Below are 24,389 nucleotides of genomic sequence, written 5' to 3' on the forward strand. Positions count from 1 at the left end.
TAAGGAGTTAGGCTATACTGTCTCTCAATCAACATAATCTACACTCCACACATTCACTCATCTCTTTCATGACACTGCAAGAGGTGTGCCTATGCCTTCCTGAACTTTGCTAATTCTTGAAAATGAAATATAAAATTTTAGCAGAGTCAGATCCTATCTCTTCCACTTATTTGGAAGTGTTGCTGAAATAACAATAGAAAATAATTAAGAAGAGTCTAGGACCTATTAGTACTAAATAAGTTACCTATGGTTAATGTGCAAGTAGCCTAGATTAGTAGATAAGAGTGCTTGAAACAATGTCAGTGTGTCTGTTTTTACTGTCCCCCTGGAATGAAGATATAACTTAATAGGATAATGCAATTAACAGATACTCCATAAGTTGTTAAATTGTAATATTGCTTGAATAGAAATGTCACAATCTTTACAAGATGTTTAGTGATTATTTTAGACACGAAGATTGGCATCAGTTCACAGTATCTCAGAATGGGCTTTTTCAAATCATGCTTATTACATGGAAGCATTTTTTCTAAGACAACAGAGTTTTAATTTATTGTTGATTTCTGACTCTTACCAAACTAGAAATTACTTAAATTTACTTTTCTTTAAATCATGACTCAAAAATTTGTTCCATACCCCAGTATACTTGAAAATATATTCTAGGGTTCTCTCTTGGACTCAAGATTCTTTCTGCCTTCTTGCTCTCCTTGTGCCAAGCAGCATCTCTCTTAAGCCACCAGGTTGTAATATAATCACAATGAAATTTAGTTCATTTCATGCTTCTTAACTTTTTCAAGCTTTCTCTCCTGGATGAAGCTGCTCCTTCCCACTCCTTTGCAGGGGAGGAAGAGGGTATTGCTATTATACTGTTGTCACTCAACAGTAAAATAAGACCAGTGGCCAAGAGTGTTTATTATTTGAAAGGAACAAAACAGGAATTAGGCAGCCAAATTTCCCTTTTTGCTTTATAAAGGTAGCCAAATTTAAAAACAAGTCTTATGGCTAGGAAGGTGGCTCAGTGGTATAGCGCTTTCCTTGCATGCTCGAGGCCCTGCGTTCAATTCCTCAGCACCACATAAGAAAAAAGCCGGAAGTGGCGCTGTGGCTCAAGTGGTAGAGCACTAGCCTTGAGCTGAAGAGCTGAGGGACAGCGCCCAGGCCCAGAGTTCAGGCCCCATGACCGGACCCAAAAAAAAAAAACAAGTCTTATGCTTAAACAATTATTTGATTTATTAAAAACACAAGTATACATTTAAGTTACAAAGTATAAAAAAACTAATAGACTGGTAATTCAAATGAACAGTATTTCGATCACTGATTGCACATTTGCCAATTCCAGAAAACCATTCTCAAGTAATTTTATTATAAAAACAATATGTAATCAATCATATATTAACATACTCATAATGTTTTTTTATACTAAAACTAATGTTTCATGTAAAAAGACTTAACAGGCCTGACTACTATTTTCTAATTAGTCTATATAAAAGGTTGGCCCTAGCTGGGCACCAGTGGCTCACTCCTATAATCCTAGCTACTCAGAAGGCTGAGATCTGAGGATTACGGGTCAAGGTCAGCCTGTGAAGAAAAGTCCCTGAAAAGCTTATCTCCAATTAACCACTCAAAAACCAGAAGTGGTGCTGTGGCTCAAAGTGATAGAGCACTAGCCTTGAGCAAAATCACTCAGGGACAGCACCCAGACCCCGGGTTCAAGCCCCTCAACAAGAAAGAAAGAAAGAAAAAAATAAAGAAAGAAAAGAAAGAGAGAAACAGAAAGAAGAAAGAAAAAAGAAAGGAAGAAGGAAGAAAGAGAGAAAGAAAGAGAAAGAAAGAGAAAGGAAGGAAGGAAGGAAGGAAGGCAGGCAGGCAGGCAGGCAGGCAGGCAGGCATTGGTGGCTCATGCCTGTAATCCTAGCTACTCAGGAGGCTGAGATCTGAGGATCTCAGTTCAAAGCCAGCACAGGCAGGAAAATCTATGAGACTCTTGTCTCCAGTTAAGTACCCAAAAAGGCCAGAAGTGGAGCTTCAGCAAAAGTGGTGCAGAAAAGCTAAGGGATAGTGCCCACACCTTGAGTGCTAGCTCCAAGTCTGGAACCAAAAACAAAACTAAAAAAATTTAAAAGGTTGGCCCTTGACTGGCATATAAAATTTGGTTTTCATTAATGATTGCATCACTTTTTTTTCTTTTCTTTTTTTTTTTTTTTTGTCGGTCATGGGTCTTGAACTCTGGGCCTGGGTGCTGTCCCTCAGCTTTTCAGGTCAAGGTGAGCGCTCTACCACTGAGCCATAGCGCCATTTCCTGCATCACTCTTAACAACTTCCAAGAGTGGCTTGTCACACCCAAATTGTGACCATTTAATTTCCTCTTAAAGCATAGAATCTGGGTACAATGCTTATTTTGGCAGAGGGAACATATGTGACCAGTATGGAAATGAAAAATCTGGGTGTTAAATGTCTAACAAATTTCCCTTATAAGAAAAAATTTCATGCATCTTGTCACAACTTGCTGCTATAGGAACTGAGCATGTCCTGTGTGACTCCCATGGGAAAGAACTCCTGGAAACCTGACTTTTACACTTAACCATGTTTTCCCTTTCCTGGTTTTGCCCTGTATTCTTTTGCCAAAATAAGTCATGGCCATAAGCACAAGTACATGCTGAGCTTCATGTATGTCCCTATCAGATCACTGAACATGGGGATGGTCTTAGCAAATGCCTGGTACAATTACGTAGTACATTTAAATTATATATCACTATATTTATGATTTTATTATATTCTTCAAGATATATTAGACATTCCATAAAGAAACTTGAATCATACTTTACATGTTTCTAAGACTAATTTTTGCTTATGGCTTTTAAAACAGACCACATTTAAAAATATGTAGCTGATTTTTTTTCCCACTGATCAAAAGAATTTCACTGTTTGATTATATCACAACTTTTGAGGTAAAACCCAGCTAATCAGTATTCTTTCTACATTTTTGCTGTCATGAGCAACATAGCTATGAAGATATTTATACATCTTTGTACATATCTGCAAGAACTTACTTGTCCAAGTAAATATAACAGAGGAACTAAATTGCTGATATTGAATTTCATAAAGTCAATTATCTCTCCAAAGTTTTCTGTTTAGTTATATTCTCACCAATACATGGGCATTATTACTGATCTATATCCTGAGAAAAATGAAGTCAATTTTGTTTCATTTTTCTATAAGTTTTTCAAAGAGTTCATGAGGGACTGAAACAGCATTTAATTAAGACTCCATTTTTCTAGATACTTTCTGAGTAAATATCCTGTGCCAGTGTGCTAAGTAGTAGAAATGAAACTGACAGGTCAGCAGTAACTCTTAAGAACTCTTAGTGCCCACACATAACTATGAATTTGGTAATTATCATGAAAAAAAAAACTTATAATCCTAGCCGACTACACACAGACTTTGTCTGGGAATTAGCCATTGTTCCAATTGTATAAAACTGAAAGGTTTCCAGGGATTCTGGGCTTTTAGTGATAAAACCAGTCTCATGTAAACTAAGACAGCTGGTCAGCCTTTCTGAGAGTTAGAATTTAGGGATTATGTCATTTATTTTTTGTAGGTCCTGGGGCTTGAACTCAGTACCTGGGCATGTCCCTGAGCTTTTTTGCTCCAAGCTAGTGATCTACCATTTTGAGCCACAGTGCTACTTCTGGTTTTCTGAGGTACTGCTACTTCTGGTTAATTGGAGGTAGAGAGTCTCATGGACTTTCCTACCTGGGCTGGCTTCCAATTGTGGTTCTCAGACTCAGCCTCCCGAGTAGGTAGGATTACAGAAGTGAGCCACTGTCACCATCTGGGTTTTGTCATTGAAGGACTTGCCTCTAGGCCCATTCTATGTATCCAAAGATGGAATATGAAGGACTGATCCTCACCCTGTTTTCCCATGGGCATACAGATACCAGGCAACCCACCAAAGGTAAGTACAGATTGCCTGACTCCAGCAGAGCAATCTATCTAAGTCTGGCTGTAAATATTCCATCATGGGCCCAACTGAAAAGCAGCCCACCTTTCTTGAGCTAGTGGCTTTTTCATTAACCTCTGTCTCCTTGCTCAGATCTCATATAAACCCAGCCCCTGTCCCAGCTCCTTTACACATGGGAAGGCTGTGTCCCAATAAACAGCCCTCGCCTGTGGAAGTTGAGTCTAGCCTGTTTCCTTCCTTTCTCCTCCATTTTCCTAACAGTAATTTTATGTCACTTAATAGCAAAGTGACCTCGAAAAATCCACTTTCCTAAGTCTTTCCTAATGTCTAATTTTTACCAGTTTTATTACTTACTAAAATATGAAACTAATGCCAGGGTCAAAATGGATATTAAACAAAGGTACAATTAAGTATCTTGAGTGAAAAAGTTTAGGAACATCACCCAGGCCCTAAATTCAAGCCACAGTACCAGCACACACACACAAAAATGATGCAGTTAACTATAAAAAAAATATTACAAAGATTTGTGGGTTGTGATTAACAGATGATTTTAATGCAACTTTCAAAGGTGATCTATTGAGTTCAAGCCCCACGACCGACAAAAAAAAAAAAAAAAGTCAAAGGTGATCTATTAAGTTCTTGTTCATATAACATTTGATACTGTTTTATAAATACATTTTTTCTATATGACTACTCTATAAAATTCACCTAATTGTACTTTTCTCCAAATTGTTCCTTTATACTTCTCAGTCCTTTTTTTTTCCTGTCCATGTGGAGCTTGAACTCTGCGCCTAGGCGCTGTCCTCAGTTTTTCAGCTCTACGCAAGCACTCTACCAACTGATCCACAGAACCAATTTCTCAAACCTTTTTTAAAAGTTCTAACTGCCTAATAAAGATAAAAATTTAATAGAAAAAAAAAGAATTCAGTATTACCTTTTAAATGTATCAAATACACCTGAATCGTCGAAATTAATGGCATCAGGGTGTCCAGGAGGTAGACATACATCACCAATATGAATTTCACAACATGGAATGCCATGTTGTACCACAGTCAAACTTGGGTAAAATGATGACCAACCTAAAATTAAACAATAATTGCATAAAGAATGAGAATTTACAGAAAGCACTCTAAGAAAAAGACATTTCTACACTCTTAAAAGAGTTACTTCTTTAAAGTCAAAAGATTTTCTAATATAGAAACTTTCTTTACAACAGATAAGCCTTTCAACAATGTGAAAGCCCTACAAAAGTACTTTACTTCAGAATTCCATTATCTTTTAGGGTTCTATCAATCAGAACTTTTAATAAGCTACAAAATAGTGGTAAATAATATACTGATCTCTAAATTAGTAAATTATGCTTAACATGGTATTATTGCTCTTAAGGGTGATTCAGGTTTATGTAAGTATATTTGGCAATATAAACCAAACGTGATTTCCTGAATACTCTAGTCCCCAAACTATACCACTATAACTAAAAGCTAACTCCAGAAAGATATACCTAACTCTGAATTATCTCAAACTCATAGGAAGTAACTGCTAAGATATGTTAACATGCGTATTACTGGAGACATTTCTTATGATAATTGTACTTTGTTTGAAATAAATTTTCCCTTCAAACTTCTTCTTAATCACCAAAGCCACAAGACACAAAAAGGTACTATGAATTCAATTGAAGCCCTACCTTTGTTTTTAACATAGAAAGGGTGGTCCAGCTTACACTCTACAGTAAGTAAGTCATCTTCTACTGTACCAGGGTCAAAAGTCAACTTCAGTACAGATTCACCAAATGATATACTTTCTTCATGGGATAACAACTTTAGACCATCAGAACCATAGCCCTGAAAATATATGCACATAATGAATGAATTGGAAATGTTCAATTCAACAAGCAGTGAAGCTTTCCTTATATGTAAGACTGGAGAAAAGGCAAAAATAACCAAAACAGTATCTTTGGTTTAAAGAAAAATAGATCCAGCAATGAAGAAAGACACATATATTAATTATCTACAATACATAAGGCAGACTAGAATAAATTATTTTAGCTCAAGTATAAACAATGCTGGTGGAGTTTAATAAGATATTCCAAAAGAGGGTAAGACTTTCAGCTCCATTTGTATTGGGATGTAAAAGACAAGAAAGGTAGAACCAAGGTAGAAAGGTACAAGCAAATCCCTTGGACCAGTAACCGTTGCATTTAACAATTTCTTTGAGGAGTTCTGAGTATTTGCTACCATACAAGGTTAAGTGCAGATTTGGGACACATAAAGATGAAAAGGACAGTCTAATTACAGTAGCGATCTTAAAGACTTTAGGCAAAGTATTTAATCCTTTCACTTAGGAGGATAGGAAAATCATGGGCTAGGCATGATGGTGCATGCCTGTAATCCCAGCTACTCAGGAGGCACACATAGGAATATTATAGTCCAAGCCTGACCCAGGGAAAATGAAGAGACACTTATCTGAATAACAAACAAACAAACAAACAACACCCAAAAAACTACTGAGGGCTTGGCTCAAGTGGCTGAGCACTTATCTAGCAAGCATGAGACCCTGACACCAGTGGAAGAAATACTTTTGCCAATTTTATGAAAATTACTGCAAAGGGAACTCTCTTATTATTTGAGGTTACAAAACCTCCCATTATAGTCCTCATTATAAAACATGCCAGGTGGTAATCTGAAAATATGAACATGAAAAAAGGTATGAGTATTACCCTTGAATTCACAGAAAAATAAACATACCAACAGCTAACTATAACATCCAATAATTATACTATTACATGACAAAGATGTGAATGAGAAAGAATGGGTATTGGAAAATCTTTATGAAAAAATTATCAACTGAATATGAAAGGAGGAAAGGGAATACAATAAAAGACAATTTCATTGTTTGGAATCTAGTCATCAAGAATAAAAATCTCTTTAAAAGACTAGAAGGAAAGTAAGTCTAAAAATAGTATTAGTGCAATTTGGATCATATTAAACTGGACTTGAAAAACACTATTATTCACGTGGCAATGTCTAATATACAACTGAAAAGTTCCAGGTGAAGTTACCAACATGTTTATAAACAATCAAATTACAGAATCTTCTAATTCTTAAGAGATATATAAGATTTTTAAAATAATCCAAGTCGGGTGCCAGTGGCTTACACCTGTAATCCTAACTACTCAGGAGGCTGAGATCTGAGAATCATGGTTCAAAGCCAGCCCAGGTAGGATAGTCCATGAGACTCTTATCTACAATTAACCACCTGAAAACCAGAAATGGCGCTGTGGCTTAAATGGTAGTGCTTGCCAGTGCCTAGGCCCAGAGTTCAAGCCCCACAACCGACCAAAAAAATAAAAATAAAGATCTACTCCTACTTTTCAGATCAAGAGGCAAAGTCCAGAGAGAGAGGAACTCTAAGACCAGTCATACAAACAAGATGCTAGAAGAGCTAGACGAGGGCCCAACATCAGAATGCTGTCTACAGGATGGGCAAAGATGCTGCTGACATTACCAGTTGACAGACACTGGTGGAAGAAGAGGGCAGAACCTTGTCTGTATTTGTCATTGTGGGCAGATAAGTAGCAGGCAAAAATGATTGAGAATCATGATTCTCTTCTGTAGCTTTATTTATTCACTACTTGTCTTTAATAATGCCAGTTTAGTTTTCGCCAATGCGTAATGTATAAAATACACCAAAAAACAAAAGGGCTAACTCTTTATCCATCCCATGTAAGAAAAATCTAACTAGGGCTGGGAAGGTGGCTCAGTGGTAGAGTGCTTGCCTTGCATGCCTGAGGCCCTGGGTTCGATTCCTCAGCACCACATAAGCAGAAAAAGCCGGAAGTGGGGCTTACGCTCAAGTGATAGAGTGCTAGTCTTCAGCTGAAGAGCTGAGGGACAGCAGTTCAGGCCCCACGACCAACCAAAAAAAAAAAAAAGAAAAGAAAAATCTAACTAGCAAGGTAAACCTAAAGTCACTGCTTTTGTCTATCAGGCTAAGCAACAAAGAGTGGCCATAAAACCTCTACCTAAATGTAAAGATATCCCTTAAAATGAAAGCAAGCAGAAAGACTAACAAACTTTATGTTTCATTTTAAAAGGTTGGCGGGGGAACCTTAAAGAATTTTAAATTAACCTTGTGATTTCCCATTTGAAGATCTTCCTCATTATCGCAGCCTTCAGCTCTAGCAAAGTCTTCAACATCCTGCCATTCCTTACTGCTTCCCTTATGAAAGCACAGTCGTGTGCCTAAAGTTTAATTAGAAAACAAGTATTAGATTTAGATATGTGACTCATGTACTAGATAAGCTAAGAAACAGTCAAGTATTTTTTTTTACCTTTCAAAAAACAGTGCCAAATAGTTGAAGGCCAGGAATTGCACCACCCTAAATCATCATCATCTGATAGGGAGGACATGCAGAAAATGCCAGATTCTGATTCACTATTTGCCTGTGGAAAAAACAAATTGTAAGCCTTTTTTTGTTGTTTTTAGATTTATTGACTTATTTAGCCAGTCCAAGGACTTGAACTTAAGACCTCACACTCTAGTTTGGTTTACTTGCTCACAGCTAGGGCTCTATTGCTTGAGCCATACCATACCGCCTTTCTAGCATTCTGCTGGTTAACTGAAGACTTTTCTGCCCAGGATAGCTTTGAACCTCAATTCTCCAGATCTCAGCCTTCTTAAGTAGCTAGGATTACAGGTATGAGCTACTGCTGCTGGCCTTCATAGTGATCTTTTAATATTTCTTTTTCTCATGAGCTTTCAAATAATGTAATGAAACAAAGCATAGTTTCTCAACTGTTATATAAGCTTCATAAAAGTTTAACCTCATGACTAAACTCACCCTTTCATGTCTTACTGGTGTTTCCTCCTTCCAGTGGTGGTGAGGGAAGGCTGGCTCACTCTTTGAAGAGGATGACACTGGTGGAGGGCGTGCATAGGAATGTAAACTTTTGCTAGTAGCTATGATGTGTACAGGAGATGATCTAAAACAAAGCAGATTTTGCCATAACACAGAGGTCATTACAGTAAAACTGTCTTTGTGATTAAAAGAACACCATAGTCCAAGTACCAGAGTTATTACATATAAAACAGCTATGGCAAACTTTAATATAGACAGCAAAATTCAATTGTAAAAATATGCTGTTCCTAAACTCAACTTCCTACCTAAAACCCTCTTCACATCAGATTTAACAACAAGCTTTAATCACTGCTATTATTCATTTATCCCATTTAAATTTTTTTTTGAGACAGTATCTACCATGTAGCCCAAACTAGCCTTAAACTTGAGATCCTCCTGTCTCAGCCTCTCATGTGTTGGGATTACAAACATGTACCATCATACCTAGTTCCTATTCAGTTTTATCTGAATATATATAAATGTGTGCTTTCATTTGTGAACGGTAATACCTTGTGTAGAGCACCCTATACATTTTTTCTTCTACTTTGATGTACTCAGTAAGACTCAGTAAGGATTAAGTGTTTCCATACAACTACTTAAAATAGAAATAACAAGTTCACATCTGTTAATTCTAGCATTTAGGAGGCAGAAGCAGGACGACTACAAGTTTACAGTTATGCTGAGCTACATGATAAAAATCTGTCTCAAAAAATAAAACTAAATATAAAAACAAAAATAAAGTACAAGAAACAATGTGATGTGGTAGGCTGGGGATACAAGCTTTGTTGTAGAGCATTTTTCTAACATCTACAAGTCCCTGGGTTAGATCCAGGCACCCTCCCACCAAAAAAAAAAAAAAAAAATGCAACCTACATAAAAATTAACATGCTAAACATGTCTAAATACAAATAACATCAATCTCTCATCCCTCTACCTATGCAAGAATATAAATTTTACCCATTCTCAACCCCTCTGTACTATAGTTATGGCTTCAGATAAAGCACAATAATAGTTACTAACAATCTATAAGAAGTTGCATGAACAGCCACTGACAATATTATAAGATGGGCAAGACAGCAGAACTTGACTCTATGCTAAGGGAAGCATAGAAAATACTACAGAGTAAAATTACATACTTAGGAAGACATCTCTTTATACCCACATTTTCTTTGTGGTTTTAGAGACAGCATTTCAGAGCATAGCCTGGCAAGCCTAAACTCATGGTTCTCAGCCTTCCCAAGTTCTGAATTTACAGAACATGCCACCATGTTCAAATTATTTATACTAAATTTCTTCTGAAGCTTTTACTATATTCCTAAGAACTACATTATGAATCTTCTTATAATTTCCTTGCAAAAACTAAAAAGTATCATCTAACTAGAAGTAACCTTGACTAGTAAGTCAAGGTTATTTATTTAATATAAAACAACTAGGTTTTTTTTCGACAACTGTAATGGAAAGTGGGACTAAAAAGTAATTCTCTGAAAACTTTCTCCTCTGTGAAAATTTACATGGAATTAAACTAAAATTAACTAAACTGAATTTGTGCTAATCAAAGCTGCATCCTGATAAATAGAAGAAAAGCAGCATCTAGGATTCCATACCTAAGAGGTTTACTCTTTAGCAAAGCATTATAGTAAATAAAGACTAGTACCAAGATTCATGGTTATTCCCACATTACTTAGTGCACTTTAGTCTATCACTTTCTACCAACAGAGTACAAACCTAGGCAGGACTCTATTACAACTGACTATATTTTTAATCCAAGTCTTTTAATGACATGTTATTTACCCAGGTCTCCCTGGGAATATCAGTTGAAAGCTTCCATAATTTCACAGCACAGCAACTCATTTTCTTAAACTCTAACTTATACACATGAAATAGTGGTTTTTAGCAATACGATCTGCTTTTAAGTTCTTAAGATTTTAAAATTAGCAGAAAGATAAAGAGCTGCCTACGCTGTGGAAATACCAAATCTAGAGCAAAGAAAACTAAGAAGTTTAAAATACAACGCTTATTATAATTATGGCTTTTTAAAACAAATACAATTTTTATTTATAAAAGTAGAAATATACAGTAAAAGTATCGCTTCATGTATTTTCATGACTTTTACACATTTACAAAAAATTCTTATAGTATTTTTCTTACAGAATCTTTAATGGAATCATGCCATTATAAAGTCCTTAAATCTAATGACTTTGTTTTCAGTTAATCATTCATTAGATAGCTAATAATGTTATTTTTAAATTGGAAACATTTCAAGTAATTAACAGTTTTTGTATGATCCTTCTAAATAAAAATACAGGCAATACTCCCACCTGTTATAAAATGAGCACTGCATAAGTGGACTTTGTGGACTGGTGGCAATATTTGCTAATTCTGTGAGCCAGTCCACCTCATTTTCACGGTAAGTATTTTCCGATATGTCTGAGGTATTCTGGTTCCAAGATGGTCTTGAGTATTCTTGATGTGAAACATCTGAACTTAGCTGGTAGATGGCAGACTGGGCAGGATCACTTTGAACAGCCTGAAGTTCAGGAAGGTCATCTGCAAATAAGCACACTCAAAATTATAAAAAAAAGATATAATAATGAACAATATTCTAACTGTAGCTAGAAGCCCTCAAATTTATCTGATTTTGTGAGAAGAAAATTACATATTCAAGATTAAATCCAATTATGTTTTAACAACCTGTAACTTAGGAAGAAAATTCAGGAATCCGTAGAGCCTGATGGAAAAGTGAACAAAGCAATGTTCATCACTTAAACCACGCAATTATCTCAAGTGTTCACAGCACAGAAAAACAGGTTTTTCCCTATCCTTTTGCCCCATTTGTTGTGCCGCACCTAAGAATGATTTATATACCTCTGAGACATTCTTATATAGCAGGTTAATGAGGAAAAACACTATATGTGTACAAATGTTACGTTAATATTTATATTCTATATTGTTACATAAATTGCAATATTGAAATTTTCCAAAGATGAAAATAAAAAATCCTATTATTAATTTTTAGGAACTACTTTCACAAATGTTATAATTTTTTATGTTTTTATTTTGTTCTATTCACATTGCTGGGGATCAAACCCAGGGCTTCATGTGTATTAAGCAAGCACTCTACCACTAATTCTGAATTCAGTCATGGTTACTTTTCCTTTAAATGCCTTCTCTAAAGAAAGATGCTAGATTTTTCAGCTTTTCTAAGAAAATACTGAAATTCTATTCAAATCAATATTTACAAGAAACACTGAATTAAGAAAAAAAAAGGATTCTCTTTTTTAAAGAGTTTTGAAAAAGAATTTTGAAGACATTTAAAAACAAAATATCAATCTCTAAGAAACACATATCAACAAATTCTATAGATCCAATGGGTCCCTTAAATAAATAAGACAAGAAAACTCTACTGGTCACCTAGATGTCATTATAAAAGTATATAGCTCATATTCAGAAATATGTTCTAGAATAGTCTCCTAAAAACTAAAATACTTTAATTAGAAGTAATAACTCAAAATATCCATTCTTCAAACTGACTAAAAGGTATCTATGCTCATAGGGATAGCCAGAGTTCTAAAATATTGTAACATTTTAAAATCATTTCCACATCTTCTAATTCTCATACTGATGTAGCTATTTCCCTTCCCTCTCTGCCAGAAACCTTTTAACATACTTTCTTCATTTAATGTCTTTCACATTCAGAAATTTAACTTTTTAACTGGAAGGGGCAAGGTTCTGGCTCCCTGGGGGCCAGTTTTCTTCCTGAAACCCATAACATGATGGTGAACAATCCACTCTTGATTAAAATGATATTCCTTGTTCAACAGTACCCTCCCTGTAAGATCAAGGTCCAGAAAATTCTTGTCATTTCAACAGGTTATGCTCAAAGACTTTTAGGATCTCTAAATTCCCAAACAGTACTCTCACATCTTCTCTACTGTTTCATCACTTGTAAAATACAGTCATACATTCTCAGAGTTTTTATGAACATTGAAGGTAACTATATATTAAATGTAGACAAAGGCACACTGAAAAGCTGGGCAGCAAGCCAAAGGCACTCATTACCTATTTCTTTTTGAACATTAGCTTCAGAACAAAACAACTCCACTAACCTACACAGCATTACAGGCTACATCATCTCTAGTTTAGCTCAGCATGAGTGACCATCACACATGTCAAATCCTTCAGCTTCAAAGGTCCAATGTCATTTTTAAATTACACTAACAAATCAATTGTAAAGTCGCTCTAGGAAATTTCACCAGTAATATCTTAAAAAAAAAAAACATAGGACAGCAGGATTTTCTAAGGTGTTTAGTAGTTTGGTCTTCACATATTTAGCTAATAATTTATCAGTGAGTATCTATGGTAAGTAGCTTGGTTTTAAGTAGTATTGGTTTTAAGTAGTATTTGAAAAGCAAGAGGAGAATGATGAAAATTCCTAATATACAAAACCTTCAATATTTTTGATTAGATTATATTTAGATTATATATTAGATTATATTTAGATTAAAGCGGATTAAATATGAAAATAAATCTGAATCTTAGGTTCTAAATAACTTTTAATTTTGTTTACCAAGCTCCATGTGTTCATCACAGGAGTTGTAGCCAGGTGAGGATGGCAAGTTCTCATTACACTGCAACAACTCCAATGAGTCATTCATTCCTGAAGTTCTCTTGTCCATTACCAACAGGAGTTTCTGTACTGCATTAGGCATCTGATTTGTCTTTACTTCCCACACCATGTTATGGTGCTCCGACTTTAAAAAAAAAAAAAGAAAAGAAAAAATGTTAAGTCATCTATTGGGCATCCAAAATATAAAGTCAACCAGAGATAGCATTATGCTGCATTTTAATTTAACCATGCATTACCATTTATTCATCTCTTAAATCCTTTGACCCAGGAAGAGATTCCGAATCTGGACCTTCCACTGTCCCAACACCACACCTAAATCCTAAATAATCAATGCCCTAAATTTGTCAGCCTTTTCTCCTAAATTAAAATTACATCTTTTTTCTCCTTCCCCTTTCTTCTCCTCTCTCCTCAATCCCCCCCTACCTCTACTTCTTTTAAATGCTGGTCCTGGGGTTTGAACTCAGGGCCTAGGAATTGTACCTGAGCTTCTTTTGCTCAAGGCAATAACTCTACCACTTGAACGACAGAGCCATTTCCAGCCTTTTCTGAGGTAGTCTGTTGGAGATGAGTCTCATCGGCCTTTCCTGCCCAGACCTGCCTATGAACCTCGATTCTCAGATCTCAGCCTCCTGAGTAGTCAGCCCCCAGTGCCACATCCCCCCGCCCCACTTTCTGTAATATTAGCAGTCTGGCAGCACTAGGCAGGCACTCTGTCAGTTGAGCCATGCCACCATGCCCATTACTTCAAGCTTGTAATTTTTCTTTCAAACATGTTAAAATTAATACCAATATATTGCTTCATATATAACTCCAATTCAAAAGAAAACTAACCCACTGAAGACAAAGAACATTCTAATTTTTTGAAAAGTATTCTATATCCTATTTAATGTGTTTCCTCATGTTCTGAAAATGAACAATTTTAAGCACTTTTACATTGTGTAAAGAACATTTAAGTTTCTTAAAATGTTCAAATATTATACTTCTAATAAAAATGTTTTCTCAATGAAAATTTAGGACAATCATATAAAAAGCCTTTTCATTATGAAAAGGTTACTACTTCTAGAAATATGAATACTTATCATAGTAAGTTTCACTAAGCAACTAATGAACCTACATTCAATGAAGCCTATGAAGTTCTCACAAGGAAAAAAACGTACACAATACATTTATTTCTCAGCAAAATTTTTGCTATGAAAAGAAAATGCAGTTATACCTTTTACACTCTAGTCTTTGGACAATGATCAAATTAGTTGTTTAAAACAAGAGTGATGGGGCTGGGAATGTGGTTTAGTGGTAGAGTGCTTGTCTAGCATGCATGAAGCCCTGGTTTTGATTCCTCAGAACCACATAAACAGAAAAAGCCAGATGTGGCGCTGTGGCTCAAGTGGTAGAGTGCTAGCCTTGAGCAAAGAAGCACAAGGACAGTGCCTAGGCCCTGAGTTCAAGCCCCAAGACTTGCAAAAAATAAAAATAATAAAATAAAAAATAAAACAAGAGTGACAACAATAAGATTTTCTGGTTTTTCAGGGGCTATACTGTAAATTTCACTTAAAAAAATAAGCTTAAGCCAGACGATACTTGTGGCTCATATCTGTAATCCTAGCTTCTCAGGAGGGTGAGCTCTAAGGATCATGATTCAAATCCAGCCCTAACAGGAAAGTCTGAGAGTCTCTTATCTCCACTTAAACAGTAAAAAGCTGGAAGCAGAGATGTGACTCAAGGGGTAGAACACTAGACTTGAGAAAAAAAGCTCAGGAACAGTGTCTAGGCCCTGAGTTCAAGTCCCAGGACACACACACACACACACACACACACACGCACGCACACACGCACGCACACACGCACGCACACACGCACGCACACACGCACGCACACACGCACACACTCACAAAACACACAAAGAAATATGACTACTAATAACCTCATTGAGATTTAGATGCTAACACTTTAATTAGAATCTAATCGTGCGCGTCCTCTCTATCTCTCTCTCTGTCTCTGTCTCTGTCTGTCTGTCTGTCTGTCTGTCTGTCTCTCTCTCTCTCTCTCATCATTCGTGGGTCTTGAACTCTGGGCCTGGGTGCTGTCCCTGAGCTAGCACTCTACCACTTGTGCAACAGTGCCACTTCTAGTGGTTTACTGGAGATAAAAGAGTCTCATGGAATTTCTTGCCAGGACTGGCTGAACCACGATCCTCAGATCTCCGCCTCCTAAGAAGCTAGGATTACAAGTGTTAGCCACCGGTGTCTGACTCCAATCTTTTTTGTGTAGATATAAACGTATTTTTCATACTCATAGTCAATAACGTTTTCCTTAACGTTCATACTTTACTACGTCATCGTTTCATGCCTACTCCAGAGGCTGAGGTGGAAGGGCAGCTTGAGCTCTCAAGTCTAGACCAGCCTGGGCAACATGGGAAGTTCTCATCAAAAAAACAACAGGAAGATCTAGACAGTATTCATTGTAAAGCTATATAGAAGTTCATTCATCCTTTTACTGCTGAACTTTTTATTATTAATATTCTCAATCTTCTAAGTAATACTGTATTTAGACTTTCATTTTAAGTACTTGCTTAAATACAATTGTTTTAGATTACCAAAAAGAAGTAAAATAACTGGACAACATTAAACATCTTAAGGTTCTCAACATAGTAGAACCTTACAATATTTCTAATTTCAATTCTGGATGCTTCCTGCACTTAGCCTAGGCAATGTTTTGGAACCTTACTCAATGATATCAATTATCAGATGTGTAGTGAAAAGGGCACTCAGTTAGAAGCAAACATGAGTTGATTCCAACTTGATCATTTAATGTGACCCAAGTGACTAAGAGCTTCTCATTAGCTTACCAGTATTGTTAAAATAGGGCTAATGTTACCTGCCTTACTCCTCAGACAACTGAGGAGTTGTAAAGATAAACTGAAACAGTGAAACAAAAATGTATTGACACTTCCTTTTAAAAACTTTTTTATCAGGGCGGGCGCACATAATGTGGCTCATGCCTGTAATCATAGCTACTAGGGAGGCTGAGATTGCAGTTCAAAGCCAGCCCAAGCAGGAACGTTCAGGAACGTTCGTGAGACTCCTATCTCCAATAAACCACTAGAAAACCGGAAGTGGCACTGTAGCTCAAGTGGTAGAGCACTAGCCTTGAGCTGAAGAGCTGAGGGACAGAGCCCAGGCCCAGAGTTCAAGCCCCACGACCGACAAATAAAAACAACAATTACCTCAAACTGTACAGAAGTGTTACCTACCATGTTCTTAATGTCTTAAATAGAAAATTTGTTGAAAATACTTAACAGTAGACAACCAGAGAGCTACAGTGATCCCTCACTAGATCACAGTTCTTACTGCGGCTTCCCCGTAGCAAGGGATTTTTGTTTGTTTTTAATTGAAATAGTGATCCCTCACCTATTGAGAGAGTTGCATTTCATAGACACCCCCTCCCCACCTCCCTCTCCTCCCCTCGCGCCCCATGTGATAGGTAGAAATCCAAAAGCAGCACTAAGTGAAAGGCCCATGTAGGGATGGCTAAGGCTGCTCCATCTCCGGCGTCTCTGGAAGGCAGCTCCTGCCACAGGAGAGGAATCCCTGCTGTTCAGTTTCAACCCATTTCCTCCTGGAAATTATTACAAGTCATCTAACACATCTCAAAAACAGTCATGCATAGTGCCGTGACTTGAGGCAAATAAGTTCATCTAGTGTTTTTCAAAAGTCTGAAATGTGAAAGAAAACCTTTTTCTGCTAATTAATCCACACATAAAGTAAACCCGCTCTAGTATAACGTCACACAAAATGGATGACTAGAGGAAATGTGATTTCTCAAATATCAAATCATTATAGTCCTCCTCCTAATCAGTAATTCTAAATTAATCTCTTTTGACAATCATACCTCTGCTTTAAACAAAGGATGTCCAACCTGTTCCCATCAGAAAATTATTTATTCAGGCTGGGTAAAATCCAGCCCTATGAGCTGTTTTACTTCTTTGCTTTCAAAAGAATTTCATACAGTTAAGAACTAGACCAAAAATAATTTTAATTAAAAATTAGTATGATAGGTACAGGACATTTTATTGCAATGTTAGACCTCAATGGTAAAAAGTTAATGACCAAACCAAACCCAAGGAATCTACATTTTAGTGGAAAAAAAATCATCAGTTAATGACCACCATTCTACAAATAAAGCTCAGCTATGAATAGAAAAAAACAAAGATAGTCTTCCAACATTAGCAAACTCACAGAATTTACAAAGTTCTAAATTCAGAAAAATATAGAATCTAGCATCACTAGAAAGAAGGATGGCCATGAACTTTAAGAATGATACAGGAGATAGGTAGACTATGATGTAAATCTGCATTCAACTTTAGTTTCAAAAAACTTTTTTTTTTAATGGTACTGGGTTTAAATCCAGGGCCCTGGACATGTTAGTCAGTATATAACTTGGACATGCTAGTCAGTATATGCTTGGACATGCTAGTCAGTATATGCTTGGACATGCTAGTCAGTATATGCTTGGACGTGCTAGTCAGTACATGCTTGGACATGCTAGTCAGTATATGCTTGGACATGCTAGTCAGTATATGCTTGGACATGCTAGTCAGTATATGCTTGGACGTGCTAGTCAGTATATGCTTGGACATGCTAGTCAGTATATGCTTGGACGTGCTAGTCAGTACATGCTTGGACATGCTAGTCAGTACATGCTTGGACGTGCTAGTCAGTACATGCTTGGACATGCTAGTCAGTACATGCTTGGACATGCTAGTCAGTACATGCTTGGACATGCTAGTCAGTATATGCTTGAGCCATGCTCTTGCCTCCCTCATTTTTTTGCTTCCGCTCTTTTCTAGATAGGGTGTTGTAGTCTTTGCCTGGGCCAATCTGGACTAGGATCCTCTTACCTATCCCACCCCTGCAGTTAGAATTACAGGTGTGTACCTTCACCTCTGGCTTGTTTATTGAGATAGTCTTGTAACTTTTTATTGAGGCTGTTTTCAAACTGTGATCCTCACTATCTCTGCTCCTGAGTAACTAGTATTATAACCAAGAACCACCTGTCTAGCCAGGAATTGTATCTAGCTACAATTGTTTTTTGAGACAAGAATTTGCATTTATTACATGTTTGGCACTTATTAGCCTAGGTACTCTAAACAATTATGTCAAAATACTGTCTGGGTTGTAAAATCGAAATAATTAAAGCATATACCTCATAGGTTATAATGAAAACTCCATTGAGATATGGTAAAATGTTCTGAATTACAACACAAAGCAAACCTTCAATATGGAATAGCTAGTATTAACAATTACTAGACAACGAGGAGCCACTGAGGATGCATGGACAGAGGTCTGACACAATAGCAGGTATATTTTGAATACTCTGAACCTATTCAAAATCATACTAAAGTCCTAAATACAGAAAGATTTTTAATAGAAGGAGAGTATTTTTTTTTTAAAAAAGAGCACCCAAAGTCCCAATTTCTGTGTGAACCATCTGTATCTTCCTTGCAGACATTCTCATAAAAGAAAAGGTTAACTGGTAGTATTAACACATTTCTTAGTAATTCCTAAGACTAGTTTCCCCTAAGACCAGGCAGGATTCATTCTATGAGTTCTCTCAACAGAAAACACTAATAGTTTAGATAGCAGATTTTAACACTCTCCATAGTATCCAATATCATAAACAGAACACTATCTTCATGACTCATTATACATTTCACATATTAAATATGAGCTGAAAGTCAACCACAGCTGCATCTTAAAATTTTCCCATTCTTGGGGGGGGGGGGGATGGGAAGGGGAAACAATGCTTGATAAGAAATAAACTCATTACCTTGCTCATGTAATTGTAACCCCCTCTGTACGGTATTTTCACACAGAAAAAAATCCCATTCTTTCCTTCTTATGAAATTCAGAGGTTGCACTACAAGTTTCTACAGCTCTGCTTTGTCTATCAACAGTGCTGCTCAAGTCCACAGAAGCACAGCACAGATTGTGTTCCTTCCCCACCAGAGCTCTTTTGTTTCCTCATTCTTCCCAGCTAATTTTTTTTTCTTCCTGATCAGCAGGGCCTGCAGTGTCTGTCATTGATAATTTATAGTATTTTAACATTTTAACTATCATTTCGTCGTCACCATAACCATGCTTTTGTTTTATCTACCACCAGACCATCATGACACTCCCTAAAGAATTTCAAACCACAGCTTACCAACAAATAACAAAAAGGATTAAAAAATATTTATTGATCTTTGCACTTCTCACTGCTCAAGGTAATCAAGTTTAGTGTGGGCTTCAGATAACTGAACTTTAGCTACTATAAAGCTAAAAGCTACAATGAAAAGAAAGCATAGACTTGAGCCAAGAAGACTAGAGTTGGCTGTGTACTCTGAGGTAAAAAAAAACTTAACCTCACCTCACACTACCTCTATTTATTTCATAGAGCCACTGCAAGAATAAAATATAAAACCATATGCAAATGTAAAATCATATGCAAATACAAACTGTCTTTTGGTCAAATTATGTTAGAGAAAAAAAGCAAGGTCTCCCACAAGGTAAAAGAATATCCTAAGAGTCTTTACTCAAAAATATTTCCCTTTATTTGTTATCAATTAGCCATTTGTTGAAGTTCCTCTTTCAATTACCTACTGGAGATACTAACTCTACAGTCCATTCTTGTCTTTGTAAGTTTTGATACTAAAAAAATAAACACAGATTGTCTTGCTACAGGAGTCATTTCTTCACTAGATGAGCGATTTTCAAAAGGAAAAATAAATTCTCCAGGGAAAGAGCAGCAGCTCTTTTTTTTTTTTTTTTTGATCACAGGTACTACCTTAGCCCATTTTCTGTGTTCTAACCTTCAATGGATGTGACCCCCTGTTTTGTTTACAAAGCAGACACTCACATAAAAGGAGGTAAGAGGGGACTAGATGTAATTGAGTCTCTATGAATGGAGGAAAAACTAACTAGATTTTACAAAACGCCTGTCTACCTACAACTTACTAAACTTTCTATGTACAATTTCTAATTTTACCAAAAACAGCTTTGTGAGCAACTCAGTATTATGGATAAGGAAAAGCGCTGATTAGGACATTGTCTTCTTCTTTTTTGGGGGGGGGGTCTGGTTGTGGGGCCTGAACTCTGGGCCTGGGCGCTGTCCCTCAGCTCTTCAGCTCAAGGCTAGCGCTCTACCACTTGAGCCACAGTGCCGCTTTCGGCTTTTTTCTTTTTGCTTATGTGGTGCTGAGGAATCGAACCCAGGGCCTCATGCATTGCAAGGCAAGCACTCTACCACTGAGCCACCTTCCCATCCCCATTGTCTTTTTGAAGAACGGAGTGAGTAGTCTACACCAATATATATTAGATTCCCATTTTCAAGTGCCCATTCTTCCTAGACTCTTACTTTTCCATGGTCACTATGGACTTCATGGTAGGATCCTCAAGATGATCTCTCCCCTAATCCTGAAGGACTTCCACAACAAGTCCAAACCAAAATTGTTTTGAAAGAGGAAATGAGAAGGTAATATTCAATTCATATACCTTATAGGGGGAACTTATGTATCTACAATTGGGTTATATAATCACAAGTTACAAGGCACTATAACAAACTGTATTAAGTAAAAGGCCCTAATGTACTTATTTTAAATGTTCTTATTTTTAATGAAACTTTATCTCTTTTACAGAAATGTTTCCACAACTCTAGATTGAAGGTATGTTAAGGGAAAAAAAGGTGGGTTTTGATCACAGGTACTACCTTAGCCCAACACTTAACACCTTTAAAGGCTGGAACACTTTGACTTCCAGGCCTGAGGCTGCTTTTTATTTATTTATTTTGCAGGGGAGGGGAGGGAGGGGGAGGCTTGGCCTGGGGCTTAACCTCAAGGCCAGAGGGCTGTCCTTCAGCTTTTTTGCTCAAGGCTAGGGCTCTACCACTGAGTTACAGCTCCACTTTCCCACATTTTGCTGGTTAATAGGAGTTTCAGAGACTTTCTTGCAGCAGCTGGCTTTGAACCTAGATCCTCTGATCTAAGCCTCCGGAGCAGATAAGATTACAGGCATAAGCCAGTGTCCAGCTTGAGCTTTCTCATTTGTAAGTGGTAATAAAACCTATCTATTTTTTTCTTACAGATTTGCTGCAGGTGTTAAAAGATACTACACACATCCATGGCTTTGCTAAATGTTACTCAAGCACATCTTGACAAATTAATGTTAATCACAAGCTCATTTAACATAAAACCTATGCTCCACTGCTGCCATCAAACTTTAAAACAATATTCTCAATTCAAATAGTAGTTAAGTCATTTTATGAAGTACTTGAAATTCTCTAAAATTCCTATTATGAGTGAAAAAATCTTGACTGTAAACATTGACATATAATGACCTACGGGGGGAGGGGGGGAACTTCCTAAGCTTTAAAGAATCCAATAAAGTACATTAGAGAAAATTAGTTTTCTAGTTTCTCTAGGAAAAATGGTAAGTTGTAATAGGAAGCACAAAGTGATTTCAGATCAAACTATGCATAGGAATGCTTCTGATGTCAGATAGTTAATACACAAGGAAATCAATATGTAAATTTTCCAGAATTCTATTTAATTTTCTGAAATTTATAGTGATTTTCCCATTCTAAGTATATAAATCTTTCTCATACTACACACACTACTAGGACTTGTCTCGTCAACAAACGGTAGTAACTTCCTAAGACAATTTATGAAGGGGTGAGAGTGCTGTTTTTGTTATTTTAAGATACAGAAGAGACCTCAGCTTGCTGTTCTCGTGGAAGAACCTTCAGATTCTTCATGGTTTATTCACTCACTAATTCCAATGCCATATGTGCTCTTCACTGGGCACTTGGCTAGGGAAAAGAGGGGCTAAAAGTTAAAATATAGTGGAGATAATGATAGCGTCATGTTTGAAGTGCGGGCAGTGCACACCGTGAAGCATGTAAAAACTGAGACTGCCGGCCTGCTTGAGCTCGAGGGAGCAGGCACCTGTTCAATGGATGCAGGACTCAGAGGGATGGACAAAGGGGAAGGACTTTCCAAGCTGTAAGAAATGGCAACTGGGTTTCTAATACTGAGTAGAGAGTTACAAAGTGAAATCGAAATTTTATTCTACAATTGGTCAGTCAAGCTGGAAGAGCACTTGCTTTAAACTGGTTCAATGGCTTTCTCAAAACTACGAGGTAACTCAAAGGGTGGGTTTAAGCCTGTTTGTATTCAGTTTTCTTTAAAACTCGGTCAAACATTACCAACCCCGCAGGAACTGAATTTTAAAGGGACGCGGAACCAGCGGCTCCAGCACTGTACTCAGGTAATGCGGGGCCGGGGGCCGGGGGAGGCGGGGCGGAGACCCAAGCCCCAAGCCCCAGATGATAGGTTTCGACCGCTGTCAATCACTTGAGTAGCTGCAGATGTGAACCCCTCCCCCTGGCAACCCTCCTCCGGTCCTGGCATCATCCGTGGCATTCTGAGCCAGAAACTTGCGCCCGGCCCCACTATCACCCGTTTGGAAAACGGACCGAAAACCTCCCTAAGAGCTCGGGGGCAAATCGCAAAGCCCCGAGGCCGCGGGCCGCGCCCCGCGCTCACACACAAGCAAACAAACAGCCGGCGGCGCCTGGAGCCTTCTTGTTTTGTTTTGTTTTAATCCGACTGCGGCGGCGTCGTAAACTGAAAGGCGGGGACGGGAGCGGCCGCCGAGCTCCCACTCCGGGTCGGCCTCCCGAGGCTGAGCCTCCCTCCCTCCCTCCCTCCGCCGCTCGCCAAGTCCACCTCTTTCGCCATTCATCGCCCTCCCTCCCCTCCCCTCCCCCCCGTCATGTGACCGCAGCCTGGACGCCAGGCTTGTTTTTCCCCTCGGCTCAGCCCCACTGCGCAGGCGCCCCGGAGCCCATTCATTCGAACTGCGTAACAATGAGCCCCGGGGCCCAGCGGCTCCGCGAGCTTCCCGGCACGGTCCGAAAGCCCGCCCGGCCCCGGAGGCCTCGACGCCTCCAGCCGGGTCCCTCCTCGAGGCCTGACCTCCGCTCGCCGCCACTCTCCGACCCAACGCCGAGAGGCGATCGTTGAAGTCAAACTTTCCGGGGCAAGCCCGGCGAAGCTCCGGCCTCTTCCCCCTCCCTGGCCCGCCCCACCTCAGCGCCCGGCCCGGGCCGACGGCCCGCCGCGAGCCCCGGCCGGAGCGCGCCCCGACCCCGTCTCCTCCCAGCCCCCGCCCGAGACTCCGAGCGCGGCCGCCAAGCCCAGGTGAGCTCTCGAGGAGCGCGGGCCCAGCGGGCTCGCCACGGGCAGGAACCTGGAGTTCGTCGGCCTCCGCCTCGCGGGCGGCCCGCGGAGGAGCGGGGCGCCGACCCGCGCGGCCCCCGCAGCCGGATCCCCGCGGGGCCCCAGCCCCTCCCTTCCCCACCCCCACCCCTTCCGAACTAAAAGACAACAAACCGCCACCGAGTGCGCGCAGCCTCGACGCGGGGCGCCCGGGCACGACAACACCACTAACAACTCGCCTACCCTTTTTCTGGCTAGCGCCGGTCTCCACAACAAGCGTTACTACTTCTGTCGCAGCTCTTACTCTTCAACCGAAACTTTCCTACTTACCAAACCCGTCGCCATTACCAAGTCTTTCAAGCTTCGTCTTCCCCCTCCCCTCAACACCCCGGAGGTTGAGCCTTCCTGTAGCTTTTTCGCTCTCTCATTGGCCTGTGGAACTGTCATTTAATCTTTCCACTTTCTCATTGGGTGATACCGTGGCCTTTCTCGGTGGGCGGGCATGTATTGACTTTTGTGTTGTGTTTACTGGAGAAGGTGAGGTGTCAATCACTAGAGTGCGCGCTTCGGATTGGACTGCCGCGGACACTCTTGGGACCGGAGCCAAACTTTGCCCGCGAACTGGATTGTGGGTTGGTAGTTTCAGCCTTGCTCC

At 38.8% G+C, this 24,389-nt stretch overlaps 1 protein-coding gene across 2 annotated transcripts in view; it reads right to left on the reverse strand.

Moving 5' to 3' along the window:
- Positions 1-24,389, reverse strand: part of Hbp1 (HMG-box transcription factor 1) — a 35,454-nt gene extending 11,065 nt beyond the window's left edge. Inside the window, exons 1-8 of one of the 2 annotated variants that reach the window (XM_069996236.1) lie at positions 24,065-24,389; positions 13,423-13,606; positions 11,174-11,402; positions 8,799-8,940; positions 8,289-8,400; positions 8,087-8,199; positions 5,643-5,799; positions 4,893-5,037 (exon numbers count right to left, since the gene is read on the reverse strand). In XM_069996236.1, the coding sequence (XP_069852337.1) occupies positions 4,893-5,037; positions 5,643-5,799; positions 8,087-8,199; positions 8,289-8,400; positions 8,799-8,940; positions 11,174-11,402; positions 13,423-13,606; positions 24,065-24,181 (1,199 nt within the window). In that variant the 5' untranslated portion in view covers positions 24,182-24,389. Of the gene's footprint in view, positions 1-4,892; positions 5,038-5,642; positions 5,800-8,086; positions 8,200-8,288; positions 8,401-8,798; positions 8,941-11,173; positions 11,403-13,422; positions 13,607-23,977 lie in introns of both variants that reach the window. The other variant, XM_069996238.1, reaches the window with a different exon arrangement.

This window comes from Dipodomys merriami, unplaced genomic scaffold (assembly GCF_024711535.1).
Source record: "Dipodomys merriami isolate MVZ:Mamm:240054 unplaced genomic scaffold, mDipMer1.0.p SCAF_5, whole genome shotgun sequence".
Classification (NCBI taxonomy): domain Eukaryota; kingdom Metazoa; phylum Chordata; class Mammalia; order Rodentia; family Heteromyidae; genus Dipodomys; species Dipodomys merriami.